Genomic DNA, 24220 nt, shown 5'->3' on the forward strand with positions numbered 1-24220 from the left:
AAATAAAATTGAAGTAAACATGCAAAAGACGCACCAAGAAAAGTAGAATACATCCTTGGAGACGGAAAATTAAACATGCAGAAAAATAAGAGTTTAAGTTTTGAGAGCAACAAGGTAGTTTGAGGCCCAATTTACCTTCACTGTCTGACATGGCATGTTGGAAGTCATCCATGATGAATGCTATGTCACGGTCATAGCCTCGAGTCCGTGATTCTTCTCTCATGTGTTGCTGAACTTCAGGCAATGAGTGACTTGATCCAAACTGATCCCTGGTGTCTGCAGATATTGGTGGCAGGGGTCCAGCTGCAGCCCTGGCCATTCCCATTGGCTGGCCAACAGGACTGAGTGGACTTTCTTCTTCAGAATTCTGAGCCACAATTGGTATTCTTCCTCTACTCTGGCTAATTGGCAAACTGGTAGGCTTAGTTCTGGCAGAGGATGATGCATGACTAAAAGAAACATCTAGAGCTTCAGCTTCTTGCGCTTTCAGTCTTAGGGAAGAGCTGGAAGAATCTCTTTTAATTGATAAATCAAGCCCATAGACAGAGGAGGGTCTGGAGGAAGGTCTGGACCTGCTGCCACTACTGTAAGGCTTATCTGCTTCATCCTGCAGAGCTGACCGTATGGTATTTCCTAATGTGCCCAGAGATGATCCCATAAACTTTTGTTGGTCTGTAATATTTTTTCTGAGGCCAAAAGTGATGTCGTCTTGAAGAAGTCTTGCCCTGGAAGAAATGCCACCAATAGAAGAAGTGCTAGAAGTCATATAGCTCGAATAATCAGGCTCAAGGTCTCTACTTTCTTGAATAGGTGAAAATTTTGACATTTTAGGGTCAATTAGTGATTTCTTGTGCTTTGATTGCTTTTGATAAAGTATGGCTGCTGGTAATTGTTTTGCTGCTTGTTTTTCCAGTGTGAGTCTACTGATGCTATACTTCTCGGACTTTGGAAAATGTCTGTAGCTAGTATCGGAATGGTAATAATGCGAAAGACCAGCAAGGTGATCTAAGCTCTCTGTGCCTCTACGGAATTCTTGTTTAATCTGATGTTTCAGAAGCTTTAACTCATAAGGCTCCTCCATTGGGTCTTCCTCTGCTTTTACATAACTGTGCAGTCGGGAGGAAGTCTGTAAAGGTGCTAGGAAATCTGTCACTTCTTGAGACCTACGTGTCTCAGTGGTTCGAAGGAGACGGTCTGTTTTTGACAGATCCTTTTCGTGAAGGCTAAATGCGGTGCTTAATGCTGCTGTTCCTTTTGTGATCTCTCCAATTTCATCAATTAGGACATAATTTCGTGGAGTGTGATGGTCAATATCTGCATAGAAAGAATCTGCAGATATGCTTGATATTGGGCTGCTTGCTATACTGCTTCTTTCTTCTAAACCTATTCTCAAGTCTAAACTATTGTACTTACTACCAAGATGGGAAACAGCGTATGTATTATCAGTAGAAACAGGTGCTATCATCAGGGGTTGGTTGCGAATCACTTCATAGTTTGAAGTTATCTTGGGCTCCAAATATAATGTAGTTTGCCGTGGCTTCTGCTGTATCACCATCATCTGTGATGGTAACTGGTAAGAAGGCTGTGGCGTTGGTGTAGGTTGAGCTTGTGGTGTGAAGGACATTGTGGCCACAGCTTGGAATGTTGGCTGAGTCTGATAAGGTGAAACTTGCTGATGATACAAAGTTTGTTGCTGAAAATGGGACTGTTGGGTGTAGGGGGTGGGAGCTTGGGTAGGAAGAGCAGGGGAAGAGTATTGGTATTGTGTGTAAGGACTTGTAGGAGGAACTAGCTGAGATTCTGTTTGGGTTTGTGGTGGTATGAACTGGCTGAATTCAGTTTGGGGGGCAGTCCTTGGTCGCTCAATGCCGTGCTGACTTTCCATTCGGGTTGGTCTGGTGCTGCTCACTTCGCTGTCAGACATGTAGTCACGATCCTCAGCTACACCTTGGAGGTAGGCTCGCTCTCTCTTTTCTCTCTCTTTTAACAATGCCTCTTTCCTCCTGTTAATTCCCATTTCCAGGTACCGTAGCTTGGCATCAATCTCCTTTTCTTCCTCATCAAGTTCTGCTTGTTTCTTTCTAAGCTTTGCAGACTCCCTTTCCACAAGGTCAAGCTCTCTGTCTATGTCCTGGAGAATCTTGGCTCGTGCCATGGTGTTTGTTCTGCAGATCCTTCTCCTGGAAACTGTGCCCATTGTGCTGTATGTCGGCTGAGTTCCTGTGGAAGTCTCCTCAGGAGGTGGATTTGGCAGAGTTCTCTTAACTTTTTTCTGTGTGCCAGAGGGTGTCATGGTTTGAGAACCTTTTGTCTATAATCAAGTAAACAAAATATAGTACTTTATTATCAAGAAAAAAAAAACAAAGACCCAAAAAACTTTAATAATTTATATTTATGTAAAAATGATTTAATATGTTTTAGCTATCACAGCACAGCATAATAAAATAAAAAATTTACATATAGTTTCAAGTATTGGTCACAAATTCAATTAATTGGAAAGGAAAATTTTCCTTTCTTGATAAACTGGTTATTTATTATTCTAAATCCTGTAACATTAGAAGTGAATTTGGAAATCAAGTAACAAACAAATTGCTTATGTAGGCTTATATTTTAGTTAGACTCTTAGGAGAACTCTAAAAACCTCATTTCCATCTAGATAAATATACATAAGATTATTTGCTAAATCTATTCCCAGAGTATTTCTGCTAACCATCTAAAGTTTAAGTTACATTTGTTGAAGATGTTTGTTTACCATATTAAACTTGATATTGCACCTGTCTCTCCATTCCTACTTTACCCCCTGGAGTAGCTTCCAAACATTTTTGAGTCCTGAGAAACTAAGGCTTTGAGCTTCATAGACAGTTGAAAATCTCTGTTCTAAAGAAGAGTTTTCTAGCATATGTGGGGTGCCCACTGAGAAGCCATTAGAGGGTCAAAGATACCATTAACGGATAGTTGAGAGTAATCCAGAAAGCATCATCTTTGGTTAAATCTTAAATATGGTCATTCATGCATTTCCCTTCACAGCACACTATTTTCTTTCTCTTGTTTCTAAGAATACAAAAAGCTATTCAATTCACTTAGACAAATATTTATTAACTGCCTCCTCTGTCCAAAGCACTATGCTAGGCACATTTATATGTAGAGAACCCAAGCTGTAGAACCATTAAAAAGCCATAGATTTTAATTTGTGTGTGTGTGTGTGTGTGTGTGTGTGTGTGTGTGTATGTGTGTACTTTGTTTTAGGATTGATTAGTATCACTTAAGAGGACAAATATATAACAGAAAATTTGAAGTATCGATGACTTCCAATTTATAATTTAGAAAGAACTGACTTTCAAGGCCATAAAAACCTTTTAAACTGGGTATTTAACTCCAATGAAATCAATATACTATAAAATAATAGAATTCAGAACTCCAAAACAGAGAATAAAAACAAAGCAATATAATTGCTTAGATAAGATCAAGAGTTGTATAAAAGAAAGCTTATCATGATTAAAAGTGATGTAGTTGCAAAACATGATTAAAGGTGACAAGACAACAGTCTAGAAAAAAAACCATAGTGTTTAATAAGGTTTTCCATGTTGACCTATTTGGCAAAAGTGGTTTTTGCATAGATCTGATGCCCTTAATGTAAAAAAAAAAAATTTACTAAATGTACTGCATATATAAATTAAAAATACTTAAAAATATCTATGCAAATAGCAAACAAAGGGAAAGGAACAGAAAGTACTAACAATAAAATGAAGTTGAAGGAGGACTGGAACAATAGCTAGATTGCAATACAATGGAAGTAATTGGGATAATAAGCAAATAACCTCCATGATAAGTTTTGTTGCCCAAAGTTATTTTAAACAATGTTTTCCTCAGAGGAGCCCATGTATATTACACAACTTATAGGGCAAACGAAAGGAATTTTTGCTTATTCTGAGGAGTCAGAAATATTAATAAAAATAAAAATAGCTAAAGTGCGTGGACACACTATCCTAAGGACTCTGAATATATGTAATGTGCATTATCTTATTGTCAAAATAATCAAAGATCAGTTTAATAATGAGAACAGGACATCTTTTTTTTCCCAAAAAATTTGAACAAGCTAAAAAATACAAAGGGGCTATAGTTTAAAGTCACAAATATCAGATCAGCATTATCCATTGTTTGGCATATATAACAAACATGGAAAATTCAATTTTCTAATTTATTGAAATAGTTGCTAGCTAGGTGTAATTCTAAATAGCTTTGTTCGAGTTACTAAAGGCACAGAGCTAAGGGGCATGAGATAGAATGAACCTAGATCTTGCCCACAAAGAACTCATAAATCAAAAATATTTTTTAGGATGTTGTTCTATGAAGAAACTACCTCAGTCTTTTGCTAAATAGCTCTCAGTGTCAATATCAGGGATATACTTCTAAATCATTGTACTGCTTGAGAGACATAGGAAAGGCATTTTTCATTTTATAAATATAGAAAGTCATGCTTTCTATTGAAAGTAACAGATCATCATAATAATATCTTGGATTTTTAGGTTTGTTTTTCTTTACATGAAGCAGGAAAGATTTTTATGAAGGCCCTTTACTTTTAGATGATGGAGATATGGATTTATTTTCAAACAGTGTAATTACACAAAGATTTATTAATAAATCATCTTTGATAATACAAAAATTGTATAATTTCTAGAGAAAACAATCTCTTAAAAGGTCATTCGTATAACATGGCAAAAGAAGAATTAGAAAAGTATAGTAACAGAGTATATTGGGACCCAGATAAGAAAGGGGAAGGAAGGATGAATTAAGATATAACAGAAAGCCTGGGTCTTAAGGAATGGATAGGAAAATATTTTCTAAGTAAAGGAAACAGTATGAAATGTGAATTTTCAGAGAAATACCAAGGATAATCTGGTTTCATTTAGGGCTAGTGATGTATTAATACCTGTGAGATGGGAACACTTCCAGAGAGTGTTCCATGAAGAGAGCGGAAAAATGGAAGAGCAAATAAAATACACAGAAAAAACCCTTGAAAGCTGTATCTATATTAAAATCTCAATTCATCCATTTCTTCTTTTACAGATGAAAAAAGCAACCGTAGTTATTACCTACTGGTCAAATTAACTCCAATACTATGTGAAATACCAGGGCCAGTCATCAAACAGGAAATGTGCAATCACTGGCAATGACCTGCAAGGACTTGCAATGAAGCACACTGGGCAGCAATCAGTGTGGCTTTGTCAAAGAGAAAATTGTGATGGACCAATTTAATTTCCTTCAATGATAATGTGACAGTCCATGTAGATAAAACAGAAGCAGTAGATATAATCTAATAGTGCTTCAGCAGAACATTTAGTGTTTTCCCATGTTGGTCACTACCATAGTTTTGGTCTTAAGACTGGAAAGTGGTGATAAAATTTGTCAGGGATCCACATACAGACCATAGCTATTCATGGTCCAGCATCAATACAGGTAATTAATCAGTTTCTCACCTCTGTACTAATGATTTTGGATCAGATGATTCTATGTAGTTGGGGGGTTGTTCTGTGCGTTGTAGGATGTTTAGTTGCAACTCTGGCCTCTAATCATTAGATACCCTGTCAATCAAAAATGTCACTATACATTGACAAATGTTTCCTGGGGAGCAAAACAGTCCCTGGTTGAGAGCCAATGATGTAGGGAATATATTAAATAATGTCATCAGGGAGACATCCTTATCTATTGTTATTTAATATATCTATCAATGAAGAGAGTGCTACTATTTGCATAATGTAGTGCCTTAATCTGAACGGGAAAAGGCAAGCTTGTTAGAGGAACTGGGACGTGAAAGGTGCCCTGAAAAGAGTACAGAGTGGGATAAAGGGTAAGAGAAAAGGAGACATTCTAGGTTACAGTAATGATCTGAGAAAATTAGTAAAAATAGAAATGTACCAGATTGTTTCGCTTTATTATAAATTTGTCTTATTATCCTAAAATTAATCCCTTTATCGTATCAATTTTACCTAATAATTAACATGAACTAATGTTAAAAAAATATTCAGCTAGGTTTTTTATAATATAGCTTTTTTAGAGAACAGGGAGAAATAAAAGTTGCCTACAATTATGAGAATGAGTCCACTCAGTGCAGAAGAGTAATCTTTCTAGCCTAGTCCCATAAAAATCCTGAAAATTTTTCCACAACTGCAATAACTATGGAAAAGCTAGAGTGTAAGGAATTGCCAGTCTGCCTACAAAATTATGTAAATGCTAGTACTTTGTTAAAAGTTGCCTGTCATTCTAAGTTTAAAGAAGTATCAGTGATGTAACTAAAGAGAGATTAAAAACCTCAAGAAGAAAGGATGATTATTTACTTTGAGAAATTAATACCAGAATCACCAGGGGAAATCAGTTGGATAGCTAAGCTTAATTTTAAAATGAAGAAACCCTTGCCATCTTAAACATAATTTAAGAAAAACAGAAGTAGAACAAAACAAAACCAAAAAAGAAAAAACAAAAGACAAAAAAACAAAATACTATCCAATGGCTCAGGGAAAGTTAAAAAAAAAAAAAATTGTTGGGGACATTTTTAATGAACACAAATCATTTACATATTGTTCACTATACAAATATGGAGATTATAATTATGAATAGAACATGGTCTATGCTCTTTAATTGTACAATAAAATATACAGAACTTGAGAACAGAAATGCTCTCTGGGTCATTTGCCCCGCCCTGTTTGAATTCTCCTCATGCAGGAAGTGCATTTACTCTGAATATGAGAATAAGTCTTTTCTTTATTTTGGTAATAAGAGTGATATTCATACATATTATACTGCTCTCTGACTTTATTTTCTTCTGCTCTATTCCTGGCCATTCATTCTTCTTAGGGTGTATAGATCATCTAAAAAGAGCTATGCCTCTTAAGCATTAACAAGGAAGTGAAATGTGTAGGTTTTTCTTTTCCCCTCTAAACAAAATAGCTCTTTAAAATACATAAACATAGATCACCATATTCCTTTAACTTTGGGAAGTTAGGGTGGGGAATTATGATGAAGCTGTAAGGCAAGTAGAAGGCTGCAAATTAAAAAACATGCCTTTACACATCCTTCCTTTTAAATTATCTGGAAGCAGAGTTTCATTCTCTCAAATGTCAATGAAAACATTAGTAAACCTTTAGGGGGTCTTTGCCTATATTCCCAACAGCAGCACTTTCCAATTTTGAGACAAAATAGCAATTGAGGAAGGAAATATTCAGCAGTCTATCCTATGCACTATATCATTAACAATGTGTTCCTCAAATACACCCATTATTTAACCCCATCCCTCCATCCTCCATTCCCACCTCCATGGAACTAAAACATACAACATGTTTAGTGCAAAGGCTCAAAAATTTCTATTGTTTTAAGACATGCAAGAAATATAACAGATAACAGAGGAGAGAACTGTGAACAAGGAAATTCTAAATGATTCCACTGATGGAAAAATACTTTAAATACTTACAAAACATTTAAAATCCATTAGACATTGCAATAAGTCACACTGTATATAGGTATTTCAGAATGATCATGGATTCATATTATATTTTAATTCTATTTGTCCACAAACTTTTTGAAGTACTCTCATATATATAAAACAAAGCCATCAAATTTCTTCAGTTAGAGTACTGTGGAATATTTTAATAACTGTTTTCATGAATCAAAATACTAGATAAGCAGTATCACCATCATAAAAATATCTTTGAATTATTGAAAAATTATAGACACCTTTATCAATAAACAGTCTTGCATCTCCACTGCCTTGGGGAGAATTTGCCATTTGTGAATATAATTAAAATTGTCTTTTAAAAAGTAGTTTTCTTCTGATTGTAAGAGTCTAGTGGCAAGAAAAATGTGAGAAACTAAATTACAGGACCTTATTAATAAAATAATAAGAACAAAGTAATAGAACATATTTAAAATCTCACATTTACAAGTTATTTCTCAAAGGCTAATAGTACAGACAAAAAATTTTCTCCAATTAATATTGTGAAAATTGCAGTCAATGTTCTATCAGACATGTTTAAGCTTTTCCTTAATGTACCTCTTGTCCCAGTTTGTTTTGTTTTCTTGCTGAAAATCATTGCTCTTGGGCTAAGCAGTCAAGCAGAAAACTAGTTTCTACCTCACTGGACAGAAGCATTAGAGATGCCAGTCTGTGAGACATTTATTGCCTTATATTTTCTGAAAAGTCCCAGAGAGATTAATTCCTTTCCTTATTTAAAATCTGTATAAAGTATTTTAGAAAGCTCTCTTAGACATTTTTTAAGGTGAGCATTTTTTGATGTATGTATACATTTGTATGTATTCTTCCTTCCCTCCCTTCTTTCCTGTTAAATCAAATGGCCATACTACAACAAATGGAACAAAGTATATGCTATTCATACGGTCCTTTGGTATCATTTAGTATAATGGTCGCAATATATAGGTTTCTTTTCTCTTTTCCTGATTGTCAACTGCTTTATTCAACCATCATATGTATATATAGAGTTCAAGAGGAATATTCATGTTCCTTAACAAATTTCCTCAGAGTAGTGTTTCACTTAGAGTGCTTTAGAAAAAGATAAATTCCTCTTAAAACTCTTTACTGTCAAATGGCAGATCCAAAGCCATAAGAATATAGGATCTATTTTACAATGCCCTTGGGATTTTCATTTATCATTTTTGATATTTATATCATAAATGTAGGTTTGAAGTAGTTATCACACATATAATCCTTGATTAATATTTTTTCTTCCATAAGATAACCACTATTATTTTTACCAATCTGCTATCACTCCATCTGTCGCTAAGAGGTGCTTGCTCTTTTCTAGAACAATCTATACATCCACTCATGGCTTTAAATTTCAATCTTTCTCTGTCTAGAGTGTTATTTCATAATTAGACAATAGAAAATAGCTTTCCAAAAGGTTTCCTTATTCTAAGACATCTCCGAGACACCACAAGCAGCACGTCAATTCTTTTTCTCCAAATTTCTCTGCTCATAATTATATGGCATCCAAATTGTTTAGTCAGGATTTCATTTACCCATCCTGTTTATTCTTCCTTATCATCGTGGTCTCTTAAATCTCACTTTAGCAAAATTGCTTGCAATCTCAGTACTTATTCTTCACTGCGAATTTTTACAGAGGCCAATTAATATTTCTTATTAATGACAGCATATATTTATATTGCATTCTCTTACTTAAATATATTTTTTCAACATATTCAGTTGTCAACATCTTATACCTTTCTTCAAGTGCATACTGTATTTGTAACTAGGATATAGAAACCAAAGTTCAAAAATGAAGATAAGATTCATGACTAAATACAACGCCATAGTTTGTGTGCTTTTCACATTAAAAAAGGGGAGGGTGATCAAAATTTACTTTTCATCACTAAAAAACCATTAATTAAATTTGAGTCTCACTCAACTAAAATTTATTTATTTATGTGTGTGAAAACAGTCCTCATATGCATGAGTTAGTTATTTTAGTTAGCATTATATTATTTCTTTGTGGATGGCTAAAGGCAAACCATGCTAACCAGTTTTTTTTAAATGAAAAAATTATAATTTAGAATAGCATTATTAAATAATTATTAAATAATACATTCAGGTTTTCAATTTTTCTTTTAATCTATGTCACATGGTATTGTGATTAACACAGACTAGACACTCATACATGTTTGCTATATTTACTTAAAGTAACTGTTAAAACTTAAGGATATATCTTTGCTAACTAAATCAACCACTAAATGAAACCATACTTCTACAAAGGTTAATGAAACAAATAAAATTTATTCTATTGTCATCAGTTATTTGGGTCGATTTGTAGATAATCTTGTATTTATTTATATAACAGTATCCACTCATTCTGAATTTATAAAGTACTAGAAAAAGTACACGTCAGTTAAAAAACTTCTTAGAAAAAGAAAAAAAAATTAAAATAGTTTCAAATGATATAATAATATTAGTTGGCACATGAAAGAGAAATAATTTAGACATGGTTACAGAAACAAAAGTAAGATAATTTTGAAATGGAGCAATCAGAGACTTTAGGAAGCACAGATGGTAGAATTAAGATATAATTGCTTATCCATGCCACATACTGTACAGGTGTCATACAGAGGCAGATTTAGATACATCTTTTAATTTATCAGATAGAAAGTCATTGGTGGTTTTGGGAAAAGCAGATTTTGCACAGCAATTATACTAGATTAAAGAATAAATGCTAGGAGAGAAAGTAAAACCAGTGAGGATGAACTCTAGAGCTTGGTAGCTAAGAGAGACAAGGTAGTGATTTGGGATGGGTATTCTGAGGAGTATTCTTTAGGGAAAAGAGGCAGAAGTAAGATATAGTTTGAAGGTCAAGAGCAGAGGAAGGGAAATGATTGAAGACATACAAGAGAGAACAGAAAACTGACAAAAGCTTTATATTATGATATCATTTAACCAGGACAATACATTATTTCAATAGTAATAACTAAAAGATTGAGATTTAAATTATATCAAAGCTCACTATGTATTAAGCATTAGTAAGAGCTTCATATAGGAGTTATAATATCTTATTAAATCTCCCACACAACTTTATTAGGGTTGTGTTATTAAGTCCAGTTTTCAGATATTTATAACTTTAGAGACATTATATAACTTGGCCAAAATTGCATCACTAATAAGTGGTAGAGTTGGGACTTAATCGATATTTGCCTAATGCTAATGCTCAAGTTTAAGTATAATGTGTTTTATTTAAAGCTCAAATTAAAAAAATAAAAATAATCTACAATGTAAATTTCCACGTTAGGCATGAATGATAAATAATGAGCATGTGGTAAGACAATGTGTTCACATGTGACATGTAAAATCAATGCTACGTTTAAAGCTTGTGAGGAAGCAAATCATAACTATGAGAAGAAAGTAAGCAAACCAATTTAGTTTAATTATCAATATAAAATTTATTTTCAATTCTCCTGACACTTACACTCATCTGGTATTTTTCAAATTACTAGCCCTTGTTCTCTCAATGTAATATGTATTCCCTAAATTTCTAGAAGATATTTTCAAATAAATTACTATCATTTTATAAAATGAGCTCATTGTGGAGTCTAACATTGACTGTATACTTTAAATATGTGGGATTGGTTAATTCTAATTGTTTGTTCTCTGTCCATCCATGCAATGAATATTTACTCGCTCTCTGTTTGGTACCATGTTCTGTGCTAGGCCACTGTTACATAAAGATGAACAACCCTGGCACTGTTTCTGCTTTCAGAGTTTAGAAAAAATAATACAGATATAAACATAGATAAATATATAAAGAAATATAAATAAACAGATAAATAGATTTAAATATAGATAAATATGATAGATATAAATTCTATCATAAAAGCTTACATGTGGTTCCTAGAGAGGAAGGAGTCTGTATCTCAGGTGGAGCTGATGCACATAAGACATCTGAGGAGAAAATTTGTGTGGTAGTTCTAAATGCTGAGAGGTGGATATGGGAGAAATTTCCTGGCAGCAGAACACATGGACAAAAGCATGAAAACATGAATACACATATGTCCCTGGACCTAGAACGCCTACTGCACAGTACTCAAGCTGTATGGAGGGAGGGAGAAACAGCATCAGGAGGTGGCACTAGAGAGTGATGTGTCAGGCTATGTAGGGCCTTGCATGCCATGCAAATTTTAGACTGCATCACGTAAGCAAGTCACTGAAGATTCTAAGTGCAGAACTGACACAATAGCATGTATCTATTAGAAGATATACTTGGCAGAATTTTACTGTTACAAATGGTATAAGATTTACTAAAAACCTTGACTGATAACAAATTACCCAAGAGGTAAATGTTTAGCATAACACAAAAGTGCTCAACTCATTAGAATCAAGTCCTTAAGTGCAGCCCACACTCAAGAAGAGTGGATTCCACAAGGGCATGAATACCAGGATGTAGGGTTGATTGTGAGCCATGTAGAGGCTGTCTACAACCTAAAATAAACTGGATTTTATGATCGATTGCATGTTAAGTATATGGTAGAGGGAGAGTTAAGAAGGACTCCTTCAGAGAATGTAAAATTTATGATGCATCTGGTGGCTAAAATTTGAGGAAGCTTGTTTTCACTATGATGAAGGAAGTATATTTATCTACTGTGATCAAGGCAGGGATTATCAGGGATTTGCAGAGAGTTGAAAATGAGAAAGGAAGCTGGGTAGCTAAACAGTGCAAGAGTGTTTGGCAGTAGAAGGGTAGGTGACTCTGAACTCTAATTACATATTCCCACTTGTGTGTTTTCCTCTGGAAGTGTTCAACAGGCCAGAGGCAGATAAGGAAGAGGCAGATATTTGGATTTATTCAGGGTAAATTCTTTGCCAAGGTTGCGTGATAGTTTACAGCAATGGCAAGAGGGTTTGCGGACATTGTAAACCTTGGATTACGAGAGCAAAAGAGATAAGAGGGCTGGTAACAGAAACCAAGGAGAAGTTCTGGCAGTCTAGAATAAGGGTGAACTTGAAGAACAAATATGATGAAGGTGCTTAAGTGAGTAAGCCTTTAGATAGAAGGTTTACATGTTCGTGGCACATATGATTTCTGGAATTGATAATTTTCAGGTGACTTTGGGTCAAGAGCAGTTGTGGGATTGGATGGACAACATGGAAGACAAGTAATGATCAGTGGAGTTGAACTGTAAGAAGGTGAAGGAACAGAGAAACCAGGTGTTACATCCTCCTCCTCCCAGATGCTGGTCACCCAGGACCTGGCAGAACTTTTGATGCTGAGATATCAGTGTGTTACACAAAGGTGGAGTCACGTGATAAGTATGCCTGTAGATGAAACGTGCTGGATTGCACTGTTACCCAAATGTATTCTTGGAGAGAAAAACAAACATCCCCAGGTTCTCCATGCTTTCCTTTATATTTTTATTTTTTAAAAATAAGTTTTGAGGTAATGTGTTACACAGCAATAGAATACTAATATGCTCACTGACCATTTCTACATTTCTGAACTTATGTATATTTATGCCTATTTATCTTGCTGATGATTCTGTCTCACATTCTTTTGACTGATAGTCCATCAATTCTGACAAGTTCTCCCTGAAGGGGCTATTACATGTGTAGACTCTTCACTGTTTTGTGTCACCTTGCCTTTTTGGGTTATTTTCTGCCGCAAAACTTTGATATAAAACCTAGAAATGACTCACTGCAAAGACAGCAGGACCCTCTTTGGATTTTTGCCTCAGCCTCTTTCCCAGCTAATAGTTTCTGCTGGGTAAGATTGGACCAGGCCTTGAGCTGTTTCCAAGAAATGAGGATAATTTATTAGGTTGTTAATTAAACACCAAAGGAACATTTCCTTGTTTCACAGTACTTCAAGATTTTAGTCGAAACCTTAGCATTTCCATCTTTTGAAATGTATCCTCAGGTTTTCAACTTTTGAGGTTAGATTTTTCAGTGCAAATTGTTTTAAGTGTGTTCCTCATACTGGCTACTTTCAGAAAGAATTGACATTTGAGAAAATAGCTTGCTCTGGACAAAATGTATTTTCTAGGCCTTCCCATTTCCTGAACCGTCTTCAGCCCTAACAGCTTCTGCTTACATGCATAGCTAAATCAATAGTGCAGGGCTTACTTCATTGAAGAGAGGCCCAGACTAGTTTCATTTTTTTGATATTTCTGATATATATAAAAAATAAAGAAATGCTCCCAGTTGTTACAAATCTGTGATATATTTTAAAGGTTGACACTGAACAATTACGCTTTTAAACAGAATCAAACACAAACACACAGTGATTTGAACTTGAAGATGACTTCAGAAGTCTAAATTTTGAGGCCCTTCATCAAAATAAGGCCACGGCCAAATGGTCCCCTTTGATCTCGCTGTGATTCTATCAAGTGATTTTTTTCCTCATAAAGTTTGAAAATTAGATCCCTCTAGAGCACATGTAAACTTTAATTGTAAACTTTAATATGTTGATGGGGGGGCAGATTCTTTATTACTCAGAGAAATAAAATCTCTGATGATAGAATGCCATATGATATGATTAATACTTCCTGGGGTTTGGCCCAGTACCCCTCTGAAGTCATTATACGTTTACCTCACTTGCTAAAAGCATGACATTTTTTAGATGTTAGCTATTACTTTGAGTTGTCTTTGCATATAAAATAACATTAAAATATGACTTTTACAAACTACTATCATTAATGATTTTAAAGGACAAAATTGTTCCGAATGTTCTTGGACAGAGATGGCCAGATTATGGTGGTCATTCAAAGGCATCATAGGAAGATATTATTCTCATAGGTAGCTACTAATATTCACTTAGTTACTTAATAATTAAAATTTCTTTAGTTAGGGTTGTTTTTTGTGAAAGCCCAGAAAAATGATGCACATTCAGCAAGATAAATATTCTAAACAGAACAAGTACTAGTATATTAGTTAAACTAAACTGTACATGGATTCATCCACATAGCTATTCATTTATACCTCAAATAACCTAAATATTCATCTGTGTAGACTGGCAACCAGAAATGTCATAATGATAATTTTAACATAGCTTAGATTTAGTGGTAATATATATCTTCAGTCTAAAAATGTTTATTTTTACTTATTATAAATGAAAACATATGATTGCTTTCTTAACTTATGAACTACTTGACAAATATGTGTTCTAATATGAAATTGCAGTCGTTCAGATCTCAGCTAGCTTTTCTATTCTACAGTATAATAGCTTCAAAGCTTCAAACAATTTTAGAACATGTCTGGAAAGAAGTTTTAAATGGTATGTTGCCTCCAAATTCAAGATCTGCAGATTTATATCTACCTATGTCTACCTGTTTTTGCTCTATGGTGAAAATATAGATAGATGTAAGTATAGATAAAAACATATAAATATATAGATATAAATATAGATGAAGATATATTCCTAAATATAAACAGCAATTATTTCAATGGATAAAATATTTTTTCTATACAATAGCACTTACATAAAAATACTACGAGTCCACAGCAAGCACACAATAAATGGTAGATAATATTATAAATGGTTAATTGATTGTTATAATGAGCATTTCTTGAAAAAAACAGCAATAATTTTTTAATAGAAGCCCTCAAAATTCCTTTTGGTTAGAAAGTCTGTAAATAGTTTAGCATGCCTATTGTATTATCAAATACGCATATGAGAGCTCAATGAAAATTATGATTTGTTGGTATACAGGGTTCAGAAATTCGTGAGCTAAATACCTTACCTAAAATAATAGATATCTCTGGACTTCACTGTCTAATCTAGTAATAATTCATTGAAAAAAGTAGTTAAGACTACACATAGAATGAATAGGAAGCAGCCTGCCTATATCGAAAAAAATTTTGGATTCAAACTCAGAAATATAAGTTTAATCATGACTTTACAAGTTCAGCATGACCTTCAATAATGTAATCTTTATTCTCCGTTGTCATATCTGTAAATTGAAGATCAAATACCTAGAACTCATTAGTTTGCTTAAAAGGTAAAATGAAACTTAGTTCTTTCAAGCATCAAGTAGTTTGCTTGGATATAGGAAACATCCAATAAATGATAGCTGTTCATCCCATAATTATAAGGATCGAATGTGGTTATATAAATATATGCTGCCTTTCATAAAACAAAAAACAAACTCCACAACATATAGTTCACACTTTTGTTGAATGTTAAAGAGTTGTTAAGTGATAAATGACTGTATATGGATATTAACATACTTTAAAGCATCCAGTGGATTAAAGAAGAAATCACAAGGGAAACTAAAAAATACTTTAAGTATGAATGAAAAGAACAACACAACATACTAAAACTTATGGGATTTAGAGAAAGCAGTGTTCATGGGGAAATTTATAGTGGTGAGGCATACATTAACAAAGAAGAAAGATCTCAAATCAATAACTTAATTTAGCACCTAAGGAACTCAAAAAATAAGAGCAAACTAACCCCAAGTCTAAAAGAATAAGGAATAATAAATGTTACCATAGAGATAAATGAAGTAAAGAAAAGAAAAGAGAATAAAGAGAATCAATAATGTCAAAAGTTGGTTCTTTGACAAGATCAAGAAAATTGACAAGCTTTTAGCTAGACTGATTAGGAAAAAAAAAAAAGAGAAAGGACACAAAATAAGAAATCAAAGTGGGTATATTACTAGTACTTATAGAAGTAAAAAAGATTGTAAGAGAATACTATGAACAATTGTATGCCAAACAGGTAAATAACCTAGATGAAATTGAGATGGACAAATTCCTAGAAACATGCAAATTACTAAAACTGACTTAAGAAGAAATAAAAAATCTGGAGACCTATGTAATAAACAAAGAGTTTGAATGAGTAATCAAAAACTTCCCCCCAAAAAGCAAAATTAGCCCAGGATCAAATGGCTTCACTGGTGAATTCTACTAAACACTTAATAACAGTGTTCAAAGAACAAAATAGCTAGGAATACATTTCACCATGGAGGTAAAAGATTTGTGCATTGAAAATTGCAAAACTTTGCTGAAAAAAAAAATTAAAGAAAATATGAAATAAATGGAAAGACACCCATGCTTATGAATAGGAAGACTTAATATTGTTAAGATAGTAATACTATCCCAGGGCCGGCCCATGGCTCACTCAGGAGAGTGCGGTGCTGATAACACCAAGGCCACGGGTTCGGATCCTATATAGGGATGGCCAGTTAGCTCACTTGGAGAGCGTGGTGCTGACTATCCCAAATGATCTACAGATATAACACAGTTCCTATTAAAATTCTAATAGCTTCCTTTTGCCAAAATAGAAAAGCTGATTCTCAATTTTATATGGAACTGTAAGGAGCTCCGAAAAGTCAAAGCAATACTGCAAATGAAAAACAAAGTTGTAGAACTCATACCCTATTTTACAACTACTACAAAGCTACAGTAATCAAGATAGTGTGAGACTGGCATAAAGATAGACATAGACCAATGGAATAGAATTGACAATGCAGAAACAAGTCCTTACATTTATGGCTAATTGCTTTTCAACAAGGGTGTCAATAGGGAAAGAATAGTCTCTTCAACAAATGATGTTGTATATTCACATCCAAAAGAATAAAGTTGGATACCTACCTCAGACCAGATATAAAAATTAACTCAAAACAGATCAACTACTTAAATAAAAGAGCTAAGACCATGAAACTCTTAGAAGAAAACCTAGAGATAAATATTTATGAGCTTGGATTTGTCAGTGTATTGTTAGATATGACCTCAAAAGCATGTATCAAAAGAAAAAAAATAGATGAATGAAACTTTACTGAAAATTAAAAACTTTTGTACATCAAGGGCTATTATCAAGAAAGTGAAAAGACATCCTATGAAATGGGAAAAGACATTTGCAAAGCATGTATCCGATAATGATCTAGTATCCAGACTATATAAAGAACTCTTACAACTCAATAGAAAAAAGATAGTCCATTTTAAAACTGGGCAAAGTACGTGAATGGTCATTTTTCCAAATAAGAAATACAAATAGTCAAGAAGCATGTGGAGTATACTAACATTTATAAAGCAAATGTGTTTCACAGGGCCTAGCCTCCAAAGCCCTGCAGTTTTAGGTATAACTTAACTTTAAAATCATACACAGAAACGTTAAGCTTGCAAAAGACAGGAAACTTTCCCCAGTCTAAATTCTCTGTTGTAGAAAAATAATTGTAACACAGCAAAATTGTTGACTCAAGGACAGATGCCCTTGGAGCAGGTTAACCTAAAGTTGCTTTATTGTTATGTAAAAATACTAAGGAAATTGCTGTAGGAAAAGACAGTATTTGCTAAGAGCAAGCTTTTGTTGGTGAATTGACTTAAGATTTGCAAATTGTGTTATCGAATGTCACTTTGTTATTTGACTGATATTACCAGCCTCTTTTGTTAAACTATACTTAGCCATAACTCCATCTATGTTCCTTTTCTGTAACTTTCTGGCCTGGAGAATAAATACTGAGAAAGAACCCCAGTTCAGGGTTATTTTTCCAAGGAGGAATGCCTCTCTCTTGAGGGTTCCTGGAAAATTAACCCCTTCAGGGCTTCTCATGGCTCAGAAACGGGCTTTGAGTAATCCTTTGTATCTCCGTCACCCAGGGGAAGAGAGGTGACAAAGAGAGTGTAACAGAAGCACATGAAAAGATGTTCAATATCATTAGTCATTAGAAAAATGTAAACCAGAACCACATACCAATTCACACCCACCAGAATGGCTATACTAATATTTTTTTTTTAAAGGAAAAATAACAAGTATTGGGAGGGATATGGAGAAACTGTAATCCTTGTACATTGCTGGTGGGAATGTAAAATGGTTTAATTGCTATTGAAAACAGTTTGAAAGTTCCTCAAAAAGTTAAATATGAAATTACTATATTGCTCAGCAATTTTACTCCTAGTTATATACCCAAAGGAACCAAAAACAGAAATCACAAGGAAACTAAAGAATACTTTAAGAAGAATGAAAAGAACACCACAACATACCAAAACTCATGGGTACGTATTAAACAAATACTTGTGCATTAATGTTCACAGCAGTGCTATTCCCAATAGCCAAAATATGGAACCAACCCAAATGTCCATCGATAGATGAATGGATAAATAAATTGTAACATACAAATACTGATCGTCAACTCTGTACCCTGTAAATATGTATAATAAAAAATAAATAAATAAATGAAATAAAAAATACATATATAAAAATAAGTTGTGATAATACAATGTCATTCAACTATATAAAAGAAGAAAGTGCTGACACATGCTACAAAGTGGATGACCCCGTAAACTATTATTCAGAATGGAAGACGCTAGACACAAAAGGTCATGTATTGTGTAATTGCATTTACATGTATACCCAGAAGAGGTAAATCAGACAGAAGAGATTAGTAGATGCCAGAGACTAAAGGAGAAGGGAATAACTGCTGAATGGGTGCAGGATTTTATTTAGGCATGATTAAAATGTTTTGGAACTAAATAGAGATGGTAGTGGCTGGACAACATTGTGAATGTACTGAATCATTCATTTTTAAATGGTTAATTTTATGTTATGTGAATTTCACCTCAATTTTAAAAAAGCAGTCCTTAAAAAGTACTATTACTCCTCAAATTCTGAGGTATGAACAAAATCTATTTACATTTTAAAACACTTTTACTTCTGAAATGTGAATTTTTTTAAAAAATTACATTTTAATGTTACTTTTCATGTAGTGGATATTAACTTCCCAATTGCAGTTTTTTGCATTTGTAATAAAAAAGCTCCATGCCTCACATTTTATAAAATAATAAAATTCCAGCAGTCATAATTTTTTTAAAAATCTGCTTAATTATTTCTATAGTAGAACATCAACATCCTCAAATTTCTACACTATCAATTTCCTGAACTACTAAATGCTTTTGTGTAGTGCTAACTAGAATACTGTAAATGTACTTCTCATGAGTAATTACACTCTGGTATGCTTTTGAAAACTTTAATTTTGGTAATAGTATCCCATTGCATATTTGAATGCTTAATGCTATGTAAATATAAAAAAATCAGTAGCTTTTCCCTTTTCATAATTTCTAAAAATCTCACCATCACCAGGTTCTACTCCAGCCACTCTGTTATTTAGGAGAGAACAGACTAATTGCATGCTATTAACCATTGCCACCCAAACTTTACTTTTGTGTTTCACTAATACAGCATTATATACACTATATATCATGGTGTGGCCAGATAGCTTACTGAAAAAATCAGTTATGTTTTGTTCTTCTTGCCATAAGAGATTAGAATGAGAGGTATTCTTCCTTTATAATCACATGAAGGTAGATCCACATTAGATTCCAAATCTGAGAACTTTCTAAAGGGTCTTTTGAGCTACAGAGCCCACCAAAAACAGAGCTAACCCCTTCTTCTTGCATGTACATATCTACTGTCTCGTTGGATGTCAATGCCAATGGTAGGACTTTTGAGAGCCATGGCTTTGGCATCCACATAAAGCACCATGGGCCAAGCTTGGCATATAAACAGAGGAGCTGTTCTCGTCAAAGGACTATGAAGACTTGGAACAGGACAACACCATCAGCCAGTGATAAGGAAATGATTAATTTACTTTAAAGAATTACAAATGTATTACATTTTGACATTTCAATGTTATAAAGTAAAATATTTACTAACTACAAGGTTATGAAATTTAAAGGAAAGCTAATACTATGTTAGAAGTAAGACATATTTCTAAATTTTACATTTTTATTAGAAAGACACATTGCTATGTGAGAATATAGATATACTTCTTAATTGGTTTGTTGCTTCATTCAACATTACATTTTCTTGTTTATTTTCCTAGGAGAAAATAAAATGCTTGAAGGTACTAACAACCTCTTTTTCTCTTCCTTTTATTTTTCAACATCAAATTATTACTGTTTAAAATTCATTCTTTTTACTAAATGTCATTTTAAGAGGTTAACTTTTCCTTTCAATTATCAATTGTACACATTTAATACATGAGACTAGAGGTATAAATGCAAGGGTGACTAGATGATTTTCCAAATACATAATTAACAAAACCTGAGCTTATTGATGGCTGTGCATTTGAGTGAACCTTTATAGACATCGACTCATGCCATGAAGAGTGGAACTAGTTGAGACCACCAGAAAAGCAGCTTTTTCTAAATATCATACCATTGTTGTTTTTGTTAGAACTATTTCCATCATGTCACAATGCAGAAAGTCGTGCACATTTATTTATGTCAAAAGGAAAAATAATGTTGTGATGTTGAATCTTTTATGAGGTATTATAAAACTCTTTACAATTGGCGTCAAGTAGTACTTTAAGCAGAGATTTCAGCTTGAGGTTCAAAGAAGGAAATTACTACAATATAGAAGTAGCCCCTGTGCCTGGAGACTGAGCTCTAAATAATGGGGACTATCTTGCCCTGTCATCGTAAAATATAATAACTAATGGATCAAAAATTAAAATCTGCTCCAACCTATTAAGAGTGATTTGTTCATGTAGTTAAAATAGTGTATCAGAGAGCCAAAACAATATTTGTATTTTTTCATATACATATTTAATCATTTGGTCAGGAAGGAAGAAAGAAGAGAGGGAATCACAAGAGCAATCACTTTTAGCTTGAAGTCTTCTACTTTTACTGAATTTTCATTCCCTTCAGAGAGTTACTGACTGTTCTTCGCAAAGCTAAGTTTTTATTTGCCATCTCATAAATTTAGAAGTGCCCCTTATTTTCTTTCAGACAAAAAAAAAAAAAATACTGGATGGTAGTTCTATAACCTAGATTAATTATTTTTATATTGTTTTCAGTCGTTAAGATTAATGTTTCAACTGTTTTAATCTGAACTTTTTGCAACTTGTTCTTAAGGTGAAATTAATACAAATAAAAATTCCCTTTGCTGTTTATAGCTTCAGGCTATTCCACTTCAGTTTATTTAGCCAGTTCACTTAAGACTCAGTTTACCTCACCACACTTGTTCCAGCACTCTACTAACTCAAACTCTACACATAATTCAAAATACAGAATAATATGAAAAAGAAAAGATTGTTAAACAGTAGAGCCTCAATTAATGCAAATGAAATTAATGTTGGATAGGTGTAGGGTTACAAAGGACACTGACCTGAACTTCAGATTCTTTATCATTAAAATATGGAATAAGATAAACATAAAGTTTACAGAAAATAAGTGGTTTGAATCTCAACTAAGCAATTGAATGTAAAAATATTTTGTCAGTTATAGGAGGCCATAACAATATTATTTTATATGTATATGTATATATGCCTATTGTAACTGTATTTTATGATGCTGAATATGATGATTAAAAATGTCAGACAATTATTGGAATACATGTGATGCCACTATATACCTTGTATCTCAAAATATACCCCAAATTATTCCAAATTTTTACATTATAATCATTATAGTTATGTGCTCATTTTTTTTCAGTAACAGCTAATGCAATATATTGTAGAATCATAAGTAACTGGTAGTTTGTAGAAATACAAACATATACAAAAGTGCATGCATGTGTGTTTTAGAGGAGAGGCATTTGGGAGTATATGGATGTACCTTTATTGTAGAGTTAACTACAAACTACACACCATTCAAAGTAGAAACTGTAGCGAATTGTTAAAATACTTAGGGAGATAATATTAAATAATGCACTATGCTTTTGAACTGTGTCAGTAATAATGCTCTGTTGTCAGAATTCCTCTGTGTTAGTTAAACTGGTGAATTAGAATATTTAGTGTTCTGTTTTCAGCAGAGGTCTTTCACTGAACAACAGGAATATAAATCTGTTTCTTAGATTCATATTAATTTGCATATTTTGAAATATGGATGGCTGGAAAAAATAACACAAATGATCTGATTTTCTTTTCTTTAGTAAAGGGATTTGCTTTAAAATTAATCCTTAGATATTGATTATAATGAAATTGCAATGTTGACTTCTGAACACTAAATTGATGGAATCAGCTTAAAAACTTTCTAGTATTTACTCACTGACATTTGTAAACACATAGACATTTGTCTTAATTGATTTTTATCATATCCTCCTAATTATTAATGGCTGTAAATTATTTTACTGCCATTAATTTTGAAAAACACTTTTAAATAATACTTCTGATTTTAATTTTAAAACAGTTGAATTTTAAAATGAAAGATTTACTCATAAAAACATCATGAAAAAAGCATTAGTAATAAAGAAGGCAAGAGCTGGAGGAAGAATGAGGCTTCTATTATTTATAAAGCCAGTCTTTAATATATGAATATTTTTTCTGACATGTAAATGCCACCATTATAAAACAGCTTATTTTATCAAAGTCAGTTTTAATAGACTGATTTCTTATGTATCTTTTCAAAGAAAATAATGAAAAATAATCCCTGATAAATATTACTCATCAAATTGCATTTGGCCATCATAGCCATTATTTATTAAATTTTAATACTCTGGAAGAATTGACAAATAAAATTTCTCAATTTAGGTTATGGAAATTACTTTCAGAAATAGACATTAAAGGGTTCCAAAAATCTTAAAAATAGCTATCAAAACAACAATCAGTGAAGCAAAACATATTCTTGTAAAAATCAGCTCATGAATGCCATCTGCTTTTTAATAGGATACTGGCTTAAACTCTAGCACAAAAATATTTTAATAAGGAGTTTGTCTATTAATAAAAACCTTTAAAATTGTTAAGCAAGTCTAAGAGTAAGATAAAACAGCTCTAACACTTAATAGCCTATGTACTTTCAAGGTCATACAGAGCTGATAACATTTTAAATGCAGTTTTTTGGGGGTTTTTTTAGTGAAAAAAGTAGTATGTACTATTATTGACAAACTATGTGCTACTTCCAAAATATGTATATCTATATCTTTTTTTGATAGAGAAATCATTAAAAACAATATTATACTTTGAGAGATAAATCTTGGAATGAATTAGGTCCCTTCTAGCTCCAAACAAATTCTTTGAATTTACATTACTATTTCTCCCAGTGAATAATGTCACATTGTCTCCTGACTTGGTCGAGAACATGTTACATTAACCTTCCTTCTTGAAGTTACTGATCATCTGTGGTAGTGATGTAAACCAGTCTCACTGCATGGAAGAAGAAAGAGAAAGGGCATGAGAAACACATTTTGGTGCTCTGGTTTATGAAATCTTCACAGACATGATACTAGAGATAATCCACGGACACACACACACATACTGGATTGAAATAAATTTTGACAACGTGTAGTGTCATACATTAAGGAAATAAAAGAAATACACAGGAGAAAGCAGAAGGAAAAATGGTAACACTGAACTACACAAAAGTGTAGTGGGAATGACACTTTTTTCTTTTTTTGCTTTGTTTTAATTTTTTATTTTAGGTGGAAGTGAGGAATTTGTGAACCCTCCCAAATTAAAAACAATTTGATGGATAAAGAAGTCCATTCACTCACTAATTCATCAAATTAAAGTACTATTACAGAGAACCCACTACGAGTCAGGCATCTTTCTAGGCACTGGGTACGTAGCAGTGAAGATAATAAACAAAAATCTTCACTCATAAATTCTGGTGGAAAGATAATGACAACAAACACAATAAAGATACATATAGTATCTTAGATGATGATATGTGATATGGAGAAAAATAAAGAAGGGCTTAGAGGTAGAGAGTGTTAATTTAGAATTCATCAGTAAAGGAAGGCCTCATGACCCCAAAAAGTAAATTTAAAAATGGTTACATAAATAGAAATATGAAATTTCT

The 24220-nt window shown here is 33.1% G+C and overlaps 1 protein-coding gene across 1 annotated transcript in view; it reads right to left on the reverse strand.

Annotated features, from left to right (window-relative positions):
* Positions 1-24220, reverse strand: part of PCLO (piccolo presynaptic cytomatrix protein) — a 413878-nt gene that overhangs the window by 187417 nt on the left and 202241 nt on the right. The window contains exon 7 of the mRNA XM_063099452.1: positions 136-2311. Within this exon, the coding sequence (XP_062955522.1) occupies positions 136-2311 (2176 nt within the window). The remainder of the gene's footprint in view (positions 1-135; positions 2312-24220) is intronic.

Source organism: Cynocephalus volans, chromosome 6 (assembly GCF_027409185.1).
Source record: "Cynocephalus volans isolate mCynVol1 chromosome 6, mCynVol1.pri, whole genome shotgun sequence".
Classification (NCBI taxonomy): Eukaryota; Metazoa; Chordata; class Mammalia; order Dermoptera; family Cynocephalidae; genus Cynocephalus; species Cynocephalus volans.